This window comes from Myxocyprinus asiaticus, chromosome 31 (genome assembly GCF_019703515.2).
Source record: "Myxocyprinus asiaticus isolate MX2 ecotype Aquarium Trade chromosome 31, UBuf_Myxa_2, whole genome shotgun sequence".
Lineage (NCBI taxonomy): Eukaryota > Metazoa > Chordata > Actinopteri > Cypriniformes > Catostomidae > Myxocyprinus > Myxocyprinus asiaticus.
In genome coordinates, this window is record NC_059374.1 from 6,357,692 (window position 1) to 6,374,349 (window position 16,658).

The following is a 16,658-nucleotide window of genomic DNA, read 5'->3' on the forward strand; positions in this document are numbered from 1 at the left end:
GCAATTTGGGACAGAGCCTTAGAGCTCCTTGGTTTCAAAGATGGCAGCTGAGTGGACTAAAATGGACGTGTGTGTGTGTGTGTGTGTGTGTGTGTGTGTGTGTTTCTTTTCAACTGATGTGATTCATGTGAACTGATGTGGGCTGTTTGTCAGCAAAGTGTAACTTCATGACACATGGTACTAATAGGTATAGTGAGGTTTGACGACTCACTATACTATTATAATTTAACCTAGTTAAATTATAATTCTTGAAAAACATTCATTTTGTGATGACTGCTGAGCATATATAAATATTTATTGAGCATTGTCACTCTGCCTTAAAAATCTCCCAAATAGTTCACATGTCCAAATGAATTTGTTTGGTTGAAGCTGTTTATTACAATTCCTTTAATAAATATATACAGCACAACATCAAACCTAGGAGTGAACATCTGCTTATTTAGGGAGCATTAATTTTTCTTCTTGAAAACTTGATGGCAGACTTTGTCCTGACAATGAATCTCCTAATAAAAGACAGATAAGAGACAGCAATTAGTGTGATAATTGTATGCACACATATACACTAAAACATTTATTACTGTAATACATACTTACAACGAACCATAATTTGAAAAAGCAACAGTACTCAAACTACTGTGTGGAGAACAAATGCCAACTTACACCCTTAAAAAAGTAATAAAATAAATCAATAAAAACATGGTTCTACCAAGATTTTGGGGGCATGTTTAGCTGGTAATACCATATGTACCACAGTAATACCTTACTTTTTGGAATTGGTAATATCATGGTATACCATGGTTATTCTCTAAAGTACCTTGTAGTACCACAGAAATTGTATTTTTATGAATATATATATATATATATATATATATATATAATGTATGTATGTATGTATGTATGTATATATCCAGGGTCTCAACCCTTGGTCTGTTCAGTAGCTATTCAGAGCAGGGCATTAGTGATACTAATGCTGTAGGTTAGATTCCCAGACAGGGGCGTAGCAGTCATTTTAAAAGTGTGTGTGTTGGGGGGATTGGGACACAGCTGTCAGTAGGTGGCTTGCACAGGCCCAACACTTACAGTGCAGTATTAATATATTACAGTATATATTAATATATAAGTATAAGTATTATATTAATATACAGTATATGTATTATTTACTTTTAATATTTGTAGTATTTTAAAGATTCAAGTATTGAAAAATAATTGCAAAAATAGCTGCAAAAATAAAGGGCATCTTGTGGAAAACTTGCTTCTGTTTCACACATGACAATAAAAGACTGAGCACCGGCTGGTCCTTGAATAAATAATTTAATCAATTACAATATGACAATTGTGCATGTGCACAATATTATTTTTTACTCTGTGATGCAGTGGCTTAACGTGAGGAATATATTTCCACATGTTTATCATGGAGTTCTGGAGAGAAAAAAAAACGTAGGCATCAAAGTTAAACATCTGATGGTGAATTTTGCTCTGAGGTAAAAGATGTTTTGAGATGCACAGTAGCGGTAGATGCTAACAGACAGTTTCATTTGAATCATGCATGTCACTTTATTTAGCAAGGGTAAATAAACGTTGGTGTCGATGTAGTGACACTAGGGGTCACTCTTGGGAGCTCGAGACACCTCTGGTCTTGATAAAAGGCCAGTGAAAATTGGCGAGTGGTATTTGCATGCCACTCCCCCGAACATACGGGTATAAAAGGAGCTGGTATGCAACCACTCATTCAGATTTTCTCTTCGGAGCCGAACGGTCATGCTCATTGAGCTGAATACTACTGTTCATTCACCTCTGCTGGATCTGACGGCGCATTTCAGCGGCTTCTCCCTCCTCTGCACTGATGCACTGCAGAGAACGCCCCTGGGCACTTCGGCAGAAAAACTAGAGTGTATATTTTCTAAAAGAGCATTTTTCCCCTCTAAAAGAGTATATATTTCTCTAAAAGAGCGCACACACGGAACGTCTTTTTAAAGACGTGTCTTTTTAAAGATGATTTTCCAATTGTGTGTTATTCCTGGTTGTGCTCGTTATCTCTCGCCTTCTAACGGTCACGATCACTGTCTTTCGTGTCTGGACACTGCTCACGCGGAGACAGCGTTCGTGGATGGTCATGTTCTCATTGCGATAATATGTCCATGGCAACGTTGCGGTCGCGGCTCGCCTTCGTAAGAAAGCAAGCCACCCCAGAGGCTCCCGCCTCGGTCCTTTTACCCACGGGTATGAGGCCAGCGCGGCTAGCACTGGGGGCGATTTGGGGACCCCAATGGGACCGCCTCCGCTGGGTATCCCCCCGCAGACCTCCCATTCCCCAGCACGCTCGTCTGCCCCAATCGGGCTTCCGGGTGAGTCCGCCGGCTCGTCTCACGGCGAGTTCAACCTCTTATTCGGAGCCCGCGAAAGTGATGAGCTCTCGAGCGCAGCATCGGAGAGCGGGCTCGTCCAGTCGGAAGCCTCAGCTGGGCTCCTCCCTTCGGGGTCGATCGCCTAGTCACAGGCTGACGCAGAGATGATGACATGCTTTCCTGGGCAGCCGCGAGCGTCGGTTAGAGTGGATTTCACCGCTCTTCCCTGAACCCTCGCGGCTCGGTGATTGGTTCCTGGGCTCACGGCGCAGCTCAAAGCCGCGCCCCGCCCCCGTTCCTTTCTTCCCGGAAGTGCATGAAGAGCTGACAAGGTCGCGGGAGGCACTTTTTACTGCCCGGTCCCGATCTTTTCAGCTTCCCCGCTCTCACTACCGTCAATGATGGGGCGGCCAAGGGTTATTCGGCAATCCCCCGGTGGATAAAGGCGCTCGTGGTGCACCTATGCCCGCAGAGTGCCGCCACCTGGCGCGGGTGCCCAAAGCCCCCGTCCAAGGCCTGTAGGTTTACGTCATCTCCGACGGCCAAGGCCTATGGTGCCGCTGGACAAGCCGCCTCCGCCCTGCACGCCATGGCTCTCCTACAAGTCCGCCAAGGCGCTAAAGGAACTGCACGAGGGTAGAGCCGCCCCGGGATTGATGCAGGAACTGCTCTCGGCGACCTACCTCGCTCTCCGAGCGACGGAGGTCATGGCGCGGTCTCTCGGGTGGACGATGGCCACACTAGTGGTCCAGGAGCGCAAACTTTGGCTCAACCTGGTCGAGATGGGTGAGGCCGACAAGACACGATTCCTTGCTGCCCCCATTTCCCAGGTGGGCCTATTCGGCGACACCATCGAGGACTTTGCCCGGCAGTTCTCAATTGTAGAGCAGTTGATGGATGCTAGCCGGCATATCCTGCCCCGGCGCGGCTCAAGATCCTGCACCCCATCTACTCATCGCCAAGGGCGTCCCCCTGAAGTGACTGCATTGGCTCCGCCACAGCCCGCCCCTTCGGCCCGGCCCTGGCGTGGAGCCCACCGCAGGAAGCAGACGCCACCCGTCTTGTGGCCGCCCAGAACCCGTGAAAGGCTTCAAAGCGCCCTTGAGACGGGCGACCCAGGGACAACGAAACCCGCTGCTCTGGAGCTGGTAAGCAGATCTTCATCTTTTTGTTACCTTTTTGCATTTAATTGCGCTGTATGCCCAAGTGGCTGCAGTACTCAAGAGCTCAGCAAGAGTGGTTTCCTTGTTCCCTGGGTCACGTATCCGGTGTGTACGGCTGGCATTACGACCACCGTCCACCACTCCATTTGGCAGGTTGGTGCTCCAGTGGCAGTCTCCCTCCCTGAGTGCCCAGCTGTGGCACAAATCCGCCCTCGATGTGACAGTCTCCATGGGTCATGAGGACAGGCCTCTTCCTCCCCCATCCCAGGCTGTTCCGGGGGTGGTCACAAGGAGCCAGGTAAGTGCTTTGATGTCCTTGGACTCAGCACGGCCACGACGTGGTGTGGCAGCTCGAGCTCCGCCCCACCACGAGGCCCCACCTGCCGGTACATCCGATGACGTTGTCCCTTTGGTCTCCCTTGCGTGGAACTTGGACGCATGGCTTGCGCCTTCCAATCCGTCACGAGGGCTAGTCCGGACCGTCCGACTCGGTTGCACGATTCACTTCGCCGGGCATCCGCCCAGGTTCAGCGGTGTCCACTTCACCTTGGTGAAAGACGAAAACGCTGCTACCTTGCGCGGAGATCGCTACCCTCCTACGGAAGGATGCGATAGAACCTGTCCCTCCAGCCGAGATGAAGAAAGGGTTTTACAGCCCCTACTTCATTGTACCGAAAAAAGGTGGTGGGTTGCGGCCAATCTTGGACCTGCAAGTACTGAACCGGGCTTTACACAGACTCCCGTTCAAGATGCTGACGCAAAGACGCATTCTAGCGAGCGTCCGGCATCAAGATTGGTTCGCGGCAGTAGACCTGAAGGATGCGTAATTTCATGTCTTGATCCTTCCTCGACACAGACCCTTCCTGCGGTTCGCATTCGAGGGTCAGGCGTATCAATACAAAGTCCTCCCTTTCGGCCTGTCCCTGTCTCCTCGCGTCTTTACAAAGATCGCAGAGGCTGCCCTTGCCCTGTTAAGGGAGGTGGGCATTCGCATTCTCAGCTATCTCGATGACTGGCTAATCTTAGCTCACTCTCGAGACGTGTTGTGCGCACACAGGGACCTGGTGCTCTCACACCTCAGCCGACTAGGGCTTCGGGTCAACTGGGAAAAGAGCAAGCTCCTCCCGGTTCAGAGCATCTCTTTTCTCGGTTTGGAGTTGGACTCAGTCTCCTTGACGGTGCGCCTTACGAACGATCACGCCCAGTCGGTGCTGGCCTGTTTGAAGGCGTTCAAACAGAAAACAGCGGTTCCACTGAAACGTTTTCAGAGGCTCCTGGGGCATATGGCATCCTCGGCGGTGGCCACCCTGCTCGGGTTGATGCATATGAGGCCGCTTCAGGTCTGTCACTGTCTTTTCAGCCCTTGGACCGACCTCTCATTTCTACGAGCAGGTGTTCCTCTAGAACTGGTCCCCAGGCGCGTCGTGGTCACGACAGATGCCTCCAAAATGGGCTGGGGCGCCGTTTGCAACGGGCACGCAGCCACCTGCCTCTGGACGGGTCCGTGGCTGCGTTGGCACATCAACTGCCTCGAGTTGTTGGTAATTCTGCTCTCCCTGCGGAGGTTTCGGCCGTTGATCCAGGGCAAGCACGTGTTAGTTCAGATAGACAACACGACAATGGTAGCATATGCCAACCGCCAAGGTGGTTTGTGCTCTCGTTGTATGTCACAACTTGCCCGCCGTCTGGAGTCAGCAGCACCTCAAGTCGCTGCAAGCCACATACATCCCGGGTAACCTCAACACTATGGCGGATGCGCCGTCACAACAGGTTACCCTCAGGGGAGAGTGGAGACTCCACCTTCAGGTGGTCCAGCTGATTTGGAGTCGATTCGACAGGCACAGGTGCACCTGTTCACCTCCCAAGAATCCTCCCCACTGCCCGCTCTGGTACGCCCAGACCGAGGCCTCCCTCAGCATAAATGTGCTGGCACACAGCTGGCCCCCTGGCATTCGCAAATATGCGTTTTCCCCCAGTGAGCCTGCTTGCACAGACCCTGTGCAAAGTCAGGGAGGACGAGGAGAAGGTCGTCCTGGTAAGCACCCTACTGGCCTGCCCAGACGTGGTGCTCGGACCTCAAGCTCCTCGCGACAGCTCCCCTCTGGCAAAATTCCCCTGAGGAAGGACCTTCTTTCTCAGGGACGGGGCACCATCCGGCACCCGCACCCAGACCTTTGGAATCTCCATGTCTGGCCCCTGGACAGGGCATGGAAGACCTAAGCTGTCTCCCACCTGCGATGGTAGACACGATCACTCAGGCTAGGGCTCCCTCTACGAGGTGCCTGTATGCCTTTTAGTGGCGTCTGTTCGCTAAGTGGTGTTCTTCCCATCGGGAAGACCCCCAGAGATGCGCAGTCAGATCAGTGCTTTCCTTCCTGCAAGAGAGGTTGGAAGGGAGGCTGTCCCCTTCTACCTTGAAGGTGTACATTGCTGCCATAGCAGCACACCACGACGCAGTCGACGGTAAGTCCTTAGGGAAGCATGATCTGATCATCAGGTTCCTAAGAGGTGCCAGGAGGCTGAATCCCTCTAGGCCACGCCTCGTTCCCTCAGCGGACATCTCTAGTTCTTCAGGGTCTACAGAGAGCCCCCTTTGAGCCTTTGCAGTCAGCCGAGCTTAAGGCACTCTCCTTGAAGACTGCCCTCCTGACTGTGCTCACTTCCATCAAGAGGGTAGGTGACCTGCAAGTGTTCTCTGTCAGCGAAACGTGCCTGGAGTTTGGTCTAGGTTACTCTCACGTCATCCTGAGACCCTGACCGGGCTATGTGCCCAAGGTTCCCACCACCCCTTTAGGGACTAGGTGGTAAACCTGCAAGTGCTGCCCCAGGAGGAGGCAGACCCAGCCCTGTCGTTGCTGTGTCCGGTGCGTGCTTTACGCATCTATTTGGATCGCACGCAGAGCTTTAGAATCTCTGAGCAGCTCTTTGTCTGCTTTTGGTGCACAGCGGAAAGGAAGCGCTGTCTCCAAGCAGAGGATCGCCCACTGGCTCGTTGACGCCATAACTATGGCATATCTTGCCCAAAACATGCTGCCCCCGGTAGGGCTACGAGCCCATTCTACCCGTGGTGTAGTGGCTTCTTGGGCCTTGGCCAGAGGTGCCTCTCTAACAGACGTTTGCAGAGCAGCGAGCTGGGCAACACCCAACACCTTTGCAAGGTTCTACAACCTCCAGGTGGAACCGGTTTCGTCCCAGGTAGTGGCACGCAACAAACGGATAAGCCCGGGATAGCCGGCCGGGTGTATCGCTTGCACATAGCGCCTTCCACCTCCTTTTGAGCTGAAGATGTGTGCTGTTAATTCCCAGTAGTGTTCACAAAATTTGTTCCCTGGTTGACTTCCTCCGAGCCCTGTGGCAGTCGAGTTTTCGGAGAGACTCGCTGCTGGCCCAGTACACGCGCTAACTAAGAGCCCGGTTCTGGGGTAGGTGCTCCGCATGTGGCGGTTCCCTGTAAGGCTAACCCCATGCGATCTATATCTTCCACTAATTCGTTTCCCTGCTGGCAAACTGCGTCTTCCTTGGGCAGAGCCCCCTGCCTCAGTCTCCATGTTGTAGTATCTCCTCCCCCATTGGGCAGGATCTATCTTGAAGGCTCTCCACATGGTTGGAAAGACCATGTGATGTATTCTTCCACTTAAATATCTTCCCCCTCTCTTGGGGCGAGGTGTGGTCTCCGCGGTGTCCTCCCCTTGGGAGGGACACCCCCCGACTAGACCTGGCGGCCCAGTCAGATAATCCCCCTTCTTTTTTAGGGAGTGGAAAAAGAGAAGGGGAAAAGAGGCCACGACTGGGTTAAGCCTGTCTCTATCTTTGGGTAGTCAACTTGTCCCCAAAAAGGGCCATTCGACACTTATAACTGTGTTGGGGGAGGTTATGTGTTGACCTGGTGTGCTGGCTATGAGGCACACAGCAAGTCTGCCCACCACACACCGCCAGTTCACGTAACACAGTTCAGCCTTGTGGCGTTTTGTATAGGGACTCCTAGTGTCACTACATCGACACCAACGTCGAGTGAGTGACAGATAGGGAATGTCATGGTTACTGGTGTAACCTCCGTTCCCTGATGGAGGGAACGAGACGTTGGTCCCTCCTGCCACAACGCTGAACTACCTGCTGAAATGGCCGGACCTTATATCGGCTCCTCAGCGTAAAACCTGAACGAGTGGTTGCAGACCAGCTCCTTTTATACCCGTATGTTCGGGGGAGTGGCATGCAAATACCACTCGCCAATTTTCATTGGCCTTTTATCAAGACCAGAGGTGTCTCGGGCTCCCAAGAGTGACCCCTAGTGTCACTACATAGACACCAACGTCTTGTTCCCTCTGTTGGGCCTCATGTATTCAGATAAAAGACAAAGGCAGGCCTAACAGTCATAAAAAACATTCCTCAAGCCCCCTCCTTCTAAGTCGTAAATTTTACTGATAAAAATCGCGCCAAAATCAATCAAAGGGAGTCCAAAACAGACTACAGATCCATGAAGCCTTGCCCTCTAAAGGATCGAGCTCTCAACTCCTATTGGATGAGGCACACCACAGAACGTCCCTCAAACATGACATCATCAGGACTTCAAATAATTCTGAAATGCTTCCAAAGTTGCTTCCAGCGACTTTGTTCACCGAACACGGACGTAGCTTTTTGCTGCTCTCCGGTGCAACCTCGTGGCTTAAGGAAGTAATGTCTGACTTGAAACTGTAGCCATATGATCTCCATCTCGCTGGACGAGTTGAGATTACTCTGTGTTCAACCGAACACTCTAATGGATCCGAAGGGGACAGCTGAGCAATTCACATCTTCATCCGTTGGCCTACAGAAGTGAAGAGATTAAAGATTTCTCTTCCATCTTCAATCAAGTCGACATTTCTGAGTTCTCCACCAGCCCGCCGAGAATCAACAGCCGTACCGCCCGCCGACAGAGCGAGGAAACGGCCCCCGTCATCACCCGAGCCTCAAGGAACCGGGTCAGAGTTAAAGGACGGAGGAAAACACATTCTACCTGTGTCCTCATGCGATTCAAGTAAGAGGTTTACGTCTGGGTAGAGATAGAATATTATAGTGTGTTATTCTTGTGTTTCAAGGTTTTTGCTTGTACAGTTTACGGACCACCATGTCCGCTCATTATTAATACTCAGGGTATTAATTATCACGAATTTGTTTTGCTGTATTGTGGTCCAACCAAATTGGACTGTTGTGCATTTTCACCATCGTGGGTGAGACAGCAACTGAGTTCATCCATTAAAGAGTCAAATAACAAGGGACTTTTATGAGCCCCGCTCGTAAAACCGCGTCTCTGAGTGATGAACACGGCTGCTTTATCTCCAGCTATCGCGAAATCAGCTTTCGGGCTGTCACTTAATCATCTCTCTCTCTCTCTCTCTCTTACTAACCACACTGACACACACACACACACTGATACACACACACCTTATGTGTTATAGGATTCTTTTTATTTCCATATCTAATCATATCACTGTTTAGTTTGTAGTTGTAAGTCAGAAGTTTATTGACTGCATTGTATTAATTATTAATTGATATTACTGCATAAATAAACTTTGTTATATTACAAAGAGAAGTGTTTTGGTTTGTTTCGCATACGCCTGTGTCATGCTGACGGGATGTCAGTGCTCGGATTCAAACCTTCATTCATTGTTTTTTTTTCCGAAAATCGATATTCTTCGGATGTCGATTTTCCTAAGAAAACAATCTAATATTGAGACTGTTTTAATATTCGGTTATTAGTCCCTGATTTCAGGGTGGTGCCCCGTCAATGTTAATCCTTATTAATATTCTATTGATTTTTGATAATTGATAATTATCTTTGATTGAATTTGAATGATCAATAAGCTAGTGTTAATTTTAATTAATGTTTCATCGACGTTAACAATTAACGATTATCTTTGATAACTGTTGATTTAAAGGATTAAAAAAAGCTAACATTGATTCTCATCAATGTTCTATTGATTTTAATAATTAATAATTATCTTTGATAATTATTAATTATTGCTAATAACCAAACTTGCTCCTAAACGTAGCACACTACATTTACTGGAGTCCCATATGAGGTTTTAATGAGTTAGATCCAATTAATTAATTTAAAAATTGATTAATAACTACAGAAATAATTATTAATTATTTCTGATAGTAACACTGATCTAAACAACCAGTAAAGCCCTACACCTCCATCAGGGAATGGAGGTTACACCAGTAACCATGACGTTTTATTTACTCTGCAAAGGCTATTTTTCTTGCATTTGGTGCGTGTCGAGTGTTCATTTTGGACCCTGTTAACATGGATATCAAACAAATATTTATCTAAGTAGCTACGTTGACACATGGCTGACTTTTTTCTGTTAGAAACGTATAAGTTGTCTGCTATGTCTCACTCTTCTTTGGCTCCTTTCTCTTTTAAACACCTGATTTTGGCTTTATTTATTAAGATACATGATGTTTTATTTCTACCAATAGCATGTTATTATAATTTTTTCATGATAATATCATGGAATATCTATATAGCCATTCTGTGGGCCCTCTCCAGTGACAACCATTACCCCCTGGTCCAACAGCCCTGCGTCAAGGCACTTCACAAGGACTTTAAAAGTGAATGTGTTGGTGGATTGCAGTTGTTTACCAAGTGTAGCAGATTTCCTTCAATCCATTGCTTCCAGCCTCTGTTCTCTTTCTCACCTTTCTGCACACACACCATTTTATCACCATCCCATGTCACCAGGGTCTGAAAACAAAACATTGCAACAAAACAATTTTTTTATTTATTTTTTGTTAACGTGAGAGGTCAGTCCAGTAACCATAATACTTCAGCACACTGACAAAAAATATCAAAGACAAGTTTTTTTTTTTTTTTTTTTTTTACATTGTATCATGGCAAAGTCATGTTTTGGGACACGTATGATTGTATTCTTTGAAGTGCCTTGTAGGACCATGTAGTAATATTGTAATCATTTAGTACCATAGTGCACTGTATATCAAAGTACTATGGTGTTCCCATATGATTTAACTGCCCTATAAGCCAAAACGAGGTAACTAAGCCACAAAACCGAAAGTTTTTTAATTATTGTTTATCCAAATATGGATTATAAAATAGTCTTAATCCGATTTGAATCATAACTCAATTTTTAGAAAATGTGTAGTTACTGCATTTTGTCTTTGCATGAAAGCCAAGAATACAGAAAATGTGCCGTTATTGTAGAACAACTCAGTATTTTTAAAGAAATCAGGTGAGTGCTCTGTCTGCTACAAAAAAAGAAAATTTCTCAGAAAGCAAATATAATCAGAACAGATGCACTGAATTATGTCTTGGTTAACATTAAACTAAATCTGACAGGATATACCTCATATTCAAAAATACTTAAAAGTGTAATTCTACCATGTGTTTCAGTTAGTGTGTATAGGCAATTGTAATTTGCACTATTCATTAACTTCAGACTGTATTCAGTAGGTAGATCACACATTATAATCATCATCGTTATTATTGTCATAATTAAATTCTGGAGAGTGTCTTTCCTCTGCTTGCGCATGATCCAAAGTCAAACATCACAAGCTAACAGTTTATGGCTGATTTCTATGTTTATGTTTATGTTTAAGGAGGATTTTAAAGAGGGTTTTGATACTAAAAAGAAAACAAAATCTAGTTTTAAAGAAGAGATCAAAACAGATTTAAACTTTTAGTGTGTGTTTTCAATTACTTTTTCCTAATTACTATAAGTGTTGAACATGTTACATTTGCCAGAATGTCTCTCTCATCCAGACATTGAACTTTCTTTCCTAAGAACTTAAACACATTTTTAATTAATTTGGTATTTATGTGTACAATTTGGATTTGTTAATAATGATCAGGGATGCAAAATCATGAGAGGTGAAAAAGGAGAAAAAGTCATAGCTGGTTTTCCATGGGTATTTTTTCAGTTGATTTTTGTATTGTTGTTGTACTCAAAACGTCCTGGTTACTTTCGTATCCTCCGTTCCCTGATGGAGAGAACGAGACGTTGTGTCGATGTAGTGACACTAGGTGCCCTAAACACCTTTGATCTTTGAAAAAAGGCCAATGGGAATTGGCAAGTGGAATTTGCATGCCACTCCCCCAGACATACGGGTATAAAAGGAGCTGGAATGCAACCACTCATACAGGTTTTGTACTGAGGAGCCGAGACAAGGTCCCGGCCATTTCAGCGGGTAGTTCAGCATTGTGGCAAGAGGGACACAATGTCTCATTCCCTCCATCAGGGAACGGAGGTTACGAAAGTAACCAGGACGTTCCCTATCTGTCACTCACTCGACGTTGTGTCGATGTTGTGACACTAGGGGTCCCTATACAAAATGCCACGACTACTGAACTGTGTTACGTGAACTAGCGGTGCGAGATGGGCAGACCTCTGTGTGCCTCGTAGCCAGCGCAACAGGCCGTCACGTAACCTCCCCCAATGCTCTTATGAGCATCGAATGGTCCTTTGGAAACAAGTCGACTGCCCAACAAATAGGGACAGGCTAGCCCAGCCGTGGCCTCTTTTCCTCTTTTTTCTCCCCAAAAAGAGTGGAATTTGTTAACCGACTGGGGGCCATAAATGTCTATGTTGGGGGGGTGTCACTCCCAAGGGAAAGACACCGCAGAGACCACACCCCGCCCAGAGAAGGGGGGGGGGGGGTATTTCGAGTGGAAATATGACATGTGACCCAGAGAACAAGGAAACCACTCTTTTGTTGAAGTTTTGGGTACCACAGCCTCTTGGGCATGTGACGAAAAATGAAACAAAAGATTCTCCTCCCAGCCCTCCACCGGGGGATGGAGTGGTCTGTCTACCAGCTCTGTAGAAGCGGATCTCCTCGTCCCTGGGTCGCCCATCTCAGGGGCGCTTCGAAGCCTTCCTAGGGTTCTTGGTGGCCGGCCGTGAGATGGGTGGCGTCTGCTTCCTGCGGTGGGCTCCACGCAGGAGGACGCCCTTGGTGACGAGCAGACGGGGTGCGGGGTCTTGAGCTGCGCTGGGCAGGATGTGTTGAATGGCCTCCATCTGCTGCTTCACCGCTGAGATCTGCTGGGCAAAGTCCTCGACGGTGTCGCCTAATAGGCCAACCTGGGAGATGGGGCATCAAGGAACCGTGTCTTGTCGCCCTCTCTCATCTCGACCAGGTTGAGCCAAAGGTGGCACTCCTGGACCACCAGGGTGGACAACGCCTGCCCGAAAGACAGCGCCGTGACCTTCGTCACCCGGAGAGCGAGGTCGGTCACCGAGCACAGTTCCTGCATCAATCCCGGGTCAGAACTACCCCCGTGCAGTTCTTTTAGCGCCTTGGCTTGGTGAACTTGCAGGAGAGCCATGGTGTGCAGGGCGGAGGCGGCTTGTCCAGCAGCACCGTAGGTCTTAGCCGTCAGGGACGACGTAAACCTACAGGCCCTGGATGGTAGCTTCGGGTGCCTGCACCAGGTGGCGGCGCTCTGTGGGCACAAGTGCACCGCGAGCACCTTATCCACCTGGGGGATCACTGAATACCCCTTGGCCGCCCCACCATCGAGGGTAGTGAGAGTGGGGGAGCTGAAAGATCGGGATCAGGCAGTAAAAGGTGCCCCCCACGATCTTGTCAGCTCCTCATGCACTTCCGGGAAGAAAGGGACCGGGGCAGGGCGTGGCCATGAGCAGCGCTCTGGGCCCAGGAACCAATCATAAGCCGCGAGGGTTCAGGGGAGAGTGGAGGGTTCCACTCTAGCCCGATGCTTGTGGCTACCCGGGAAAGCATGTCCATCATCTCAGCGTCGGCCTGAGACTGGGCAACCACACCCGAAGGAGGGAGCCCAGCCGAGGCATCCGCATCAAAGTGGACGAGCCCGCTCTCCGATGCTGCGCTCGATAACTCATTGTCTTCCGGGGCTCCAAATAAGAGGTTGAACTGCCCGTGAGTCGAGCCGGCAGTCTCATCCGAGAGCCCGACCAGGGCAAGCGAGCATGCTGGGGAATGGGAGGTCCATGGGGGTTTATCCAGTGGAGGTGCTCCCATTGAGTTCCCCAAATCGCCCCCAGTGCTTACCGGCACGGCCTCATACCCGCAGGTAGAAGGACCGAGGCAGGGAGCCGCTGGAGTGGCTTGCTTTCCTACGAATGCAAGCCACGACCGCAATGTTGCCATGGTCATGTTCTCGCAATGAGGACAAGACCCATCCACGAACGATGTCTCCACGTGGGCAGTACCCAGACACATAAGACAGCGATCATGGACGTCAGAAGTGGAGAGATAACGACCGCAACCAGGAATAACACACAAATGGAAAGGCATCTTTAAAAAGACGTTCCGTGTGTGCAGCTCTTTTAGAATGAAAATATACTCTTTTCTCGTGGATGAATTTAGCTACAATGAATAGAACCGCTCGGCTCCGAAGAGAAAATCTGAATGAGTGGTTGCATACCAGCTCCTTTTATACCCGTATGTCCAGGGGAGTGGCATGCAAATTCCACTCGCCAATTCCCATTGGCCTTTTTTCAAAGATCAGAGGTGTTTAGGGCTCCCAAGAGTGACCCCTAGTGTCACTACATCGATACAACGTCGAGTGAGTGACAGATAGGGAAAAATTATATCTTAAATGATGAAGGTTTAAGTACCATTCACCTGGGGGAGGGTTAATTTTTTTTCAGCTTCAATATGGAATGGAACAACATACAGGACATCCTGGCTAATATAGTATAGTTTGCATTTGCAACCATGCACCCCAGTGGATTTCTATGCCGTACCAGCAATGATGCACAAATCGTGTCAGTATTGGCAGCTATTCCTGCTCCCGCCAAATGATGAGGGCCACGGATTTCTTATTTCAAGGTTAACTCATTTTAACACATTTTTATATTAACAAATTTTAGCTGACATAGCTAATGTGATTTCTGTGTGGCTCTTATTACCTTCAGATTCTCAGGTCCTTGGATAATGAGAGCATCTTTACAGCTGGAAGGCATAAATTCCACTGAACTTTAATGTTGTTTGGCTTTTCTCTTTTAAAGAGTTTTTTTTTCTCTTTTAAAGAGTTTTTTAATGTCGAAATTTCCAAGAAAATAATGCATGTTCTTCTGTGGCCATCGTGATGAAGTAGCTGTTTGCCTCAAGAGCAGAGTGCTGATGTGAGACAGGTATTTACGCATGCGACCATAGGAGGCGCTCCATGTCATATTTCCACTCAAGTGAGTCACGAGAGAGAACCCGAAGAGGACGCGCATCTAAACCATCTCTCACTCTAAACAAACAGCTGTATCACTTTATGTCAGGAAATTTCACTATTTCTTTTGTTAGAAATTAAAACTTGTAATCCTGACAGTAATCCCAATTTTTTGAAAATGTAACTGTAATCTGATTACGATGTTTTTTTATGGAAATGTAACAGATTACAGTTACCTAATTTTTTGTAGCCTGATTACTTAGTGCCATTACAAGTAATCCATTACTCCCCAAGCCTGAGAATACCATGGTAAAGGTGGGTATATTGACCCTAGCAGTGACCCTAGTTGGGTATTTCAAATTTTATTTTGGACACCTACCTTAACCACTCTGTTGTCCAGACCTTTGGTGTGCTCCTCAAACTCCTGCCCAATGGTGAAGTTGACCTCATAGTTTCTGAAGGTACTGAGCGTTTTGGTCTCAAATTTGTCTCCATTCTGCACAATGACCTTAGTCTGTTTGAGGTGCACTGCAATCTTACGAGTGGCAAAGTCAATATCTGTAAGGAAGAGATATAAAGAGGTTGAACATTAAAACAATTATTTAAAACATAGTGGAAACATTCCCATTCATTATAATACAATTTACGTATACACTTGTTACAATAGAGATATAGGAAGTATTGGAATCAGTGAAGAACCTGGAGAAACAGGGCCATATTTGTCCTATTATGCAATAGACTCACACAGGGACAAAGGTGTTCGAGTTTGCTCATCTCTCACCTTTATCAAAGTAACTGATAATATACTGTGACCCTGTATGAACATTGACCCTAAAGCAAGCAATGCCTTCATGCATTTTTATAAATTTTCCACACAAGTAAAGATTCTTGTGTGTGTGTGTGTGGGTTTGGGTGGTTTACGAGGACATTTTTGAGGTTACAAACTGGTAATTACAAGGGTATTATGCTATGAATGTGGTTTATGAGGACATTTCTAGTGTCCCCATAATTCAAATTGCTAAAACACATACTAAACAATGTTTTTTTGAAAATGTAAAAATGCAGAAAGGTTTTTGTGAGTGTTAGGTTTAGGGGTAGGTTTAGAGGATAGAATCTATAATTCGTACAGTATAAAAATCATTATGTCTATGGAGAATTCTCATAAGGATAGCCGCACCAACATGTGTGTGTGTGTGTGTGTGTGTGTGTGTGTGTGTGTGTTTAACAATAAAAAAAGACAATAACTGTCCTTACATTATCTTTAAATAGTTGGACTCGTAGTCGAATTTCTTTTGCAAATGCCCCAAAATGAATGTCTCTCATGTAAGAGTATTATGCAACCCCCAGCACACGATGTAATGCTCCTTACTCTAGTACTCCATGATACACCCTCTTCTTTAACTTGAGATTTTGCAACACCTGCACTTTTATTTAAGTAGGATTATAGTGACCGTGGACCACTAAGACCAACATAACCTATATGAAGACTGAAGGGCTATGTCTGTAGCTCTGGTGTGTAATTGGTCTTATTCAATACTCAAAACATAAATTCATAAATAATTTAGAAATTTAGAGTCTGCAGTAAAATAGATCGCTTACCCAAGGCCTTCATGACATCTTCAAAGTTGTCATTGCTGACCATCTCCCATGTCCCATTGTAATTAGCTGGCATGTTGAAGCTGGGATGTTGTGTGTAAGTGTGTGAGAGGGGTAGAATGTGCACAAGGTATGAGGTGACCCACAGCCTTTTATAGCTGTGTGTGTGAGAGAGAGAGACCAAATGAACTGTAGGGACATAGTTCTTTTGATAAGACCCTTTATCTTCATTAAAAGAGGGGGTGGGGTTTAAAAAAGGGATGTACTTATATCAGCTATTAATATGATCAGAGAGAGCCAGACAGTACATATAAATATACGTATGCACATGGGAAGCTGACGTGAAATTTCAAGCAGTGACACTGACATGCTATATTTTTAACGATTATATTAATTGAGAGAGCATATTAT

At 46.8% G+C, this 16,658-nt stretch overlaps 1 protein-coding gene across 1 annotated transcript; it reads right to left on the minus strand.

Moving 5' to 3' along the window:
• Positions 1-354: 354 nt before the first annotated feature.
• LOC127422308 (retinol-binding protein 2-like) lies at positions 355-16,418 on the minus strand. Its single transcript, XM_051665734.1, has 4 exons — positions 16,251-16,418; positions 15,031-15,209; positions 10,134-10,235; positions 355-503 (listed from the first exon to the last, which is right to left on the minus strand). Exons 1-4 carry the CDS (start codon positions 16,321-16,323, stop codon positions 450-452), a joined length of 408 nt encoding a protein of 135 aa, XP_051521694.1. The 5' UTR covers positions 16,324-16,418; the 3' UTR covers positions 355-449.
• Positions 16,419-16,658: the final 240 nt, after the last annotated feature.

Excerpts from the sequence above, each read along its gene's own strand:
- LOC127422308 (XM_051665734.1), bottom strand. The coding sequence starts at position 16,323 with ATGCCAGCTAATTACAATGGGACATGGGAGATGGTCAGCAATGACAAC. Across the intron at positions 15,210-16,250 it reads AGATGTCATGAAGGCCTTGG|ATATTGACTTTGCCACTCGT; the intron begins GTAAGCGATCTA and ends TCTTCCTTACAG. Across the intron at positions 10,236-15,030 it reads TGGACAACAGAGTGGTTAAG|ACCCTGGTGACATGGGATGG; the intron begins GTAGGTGTCCAA and ends TTTTGTTTTCAG.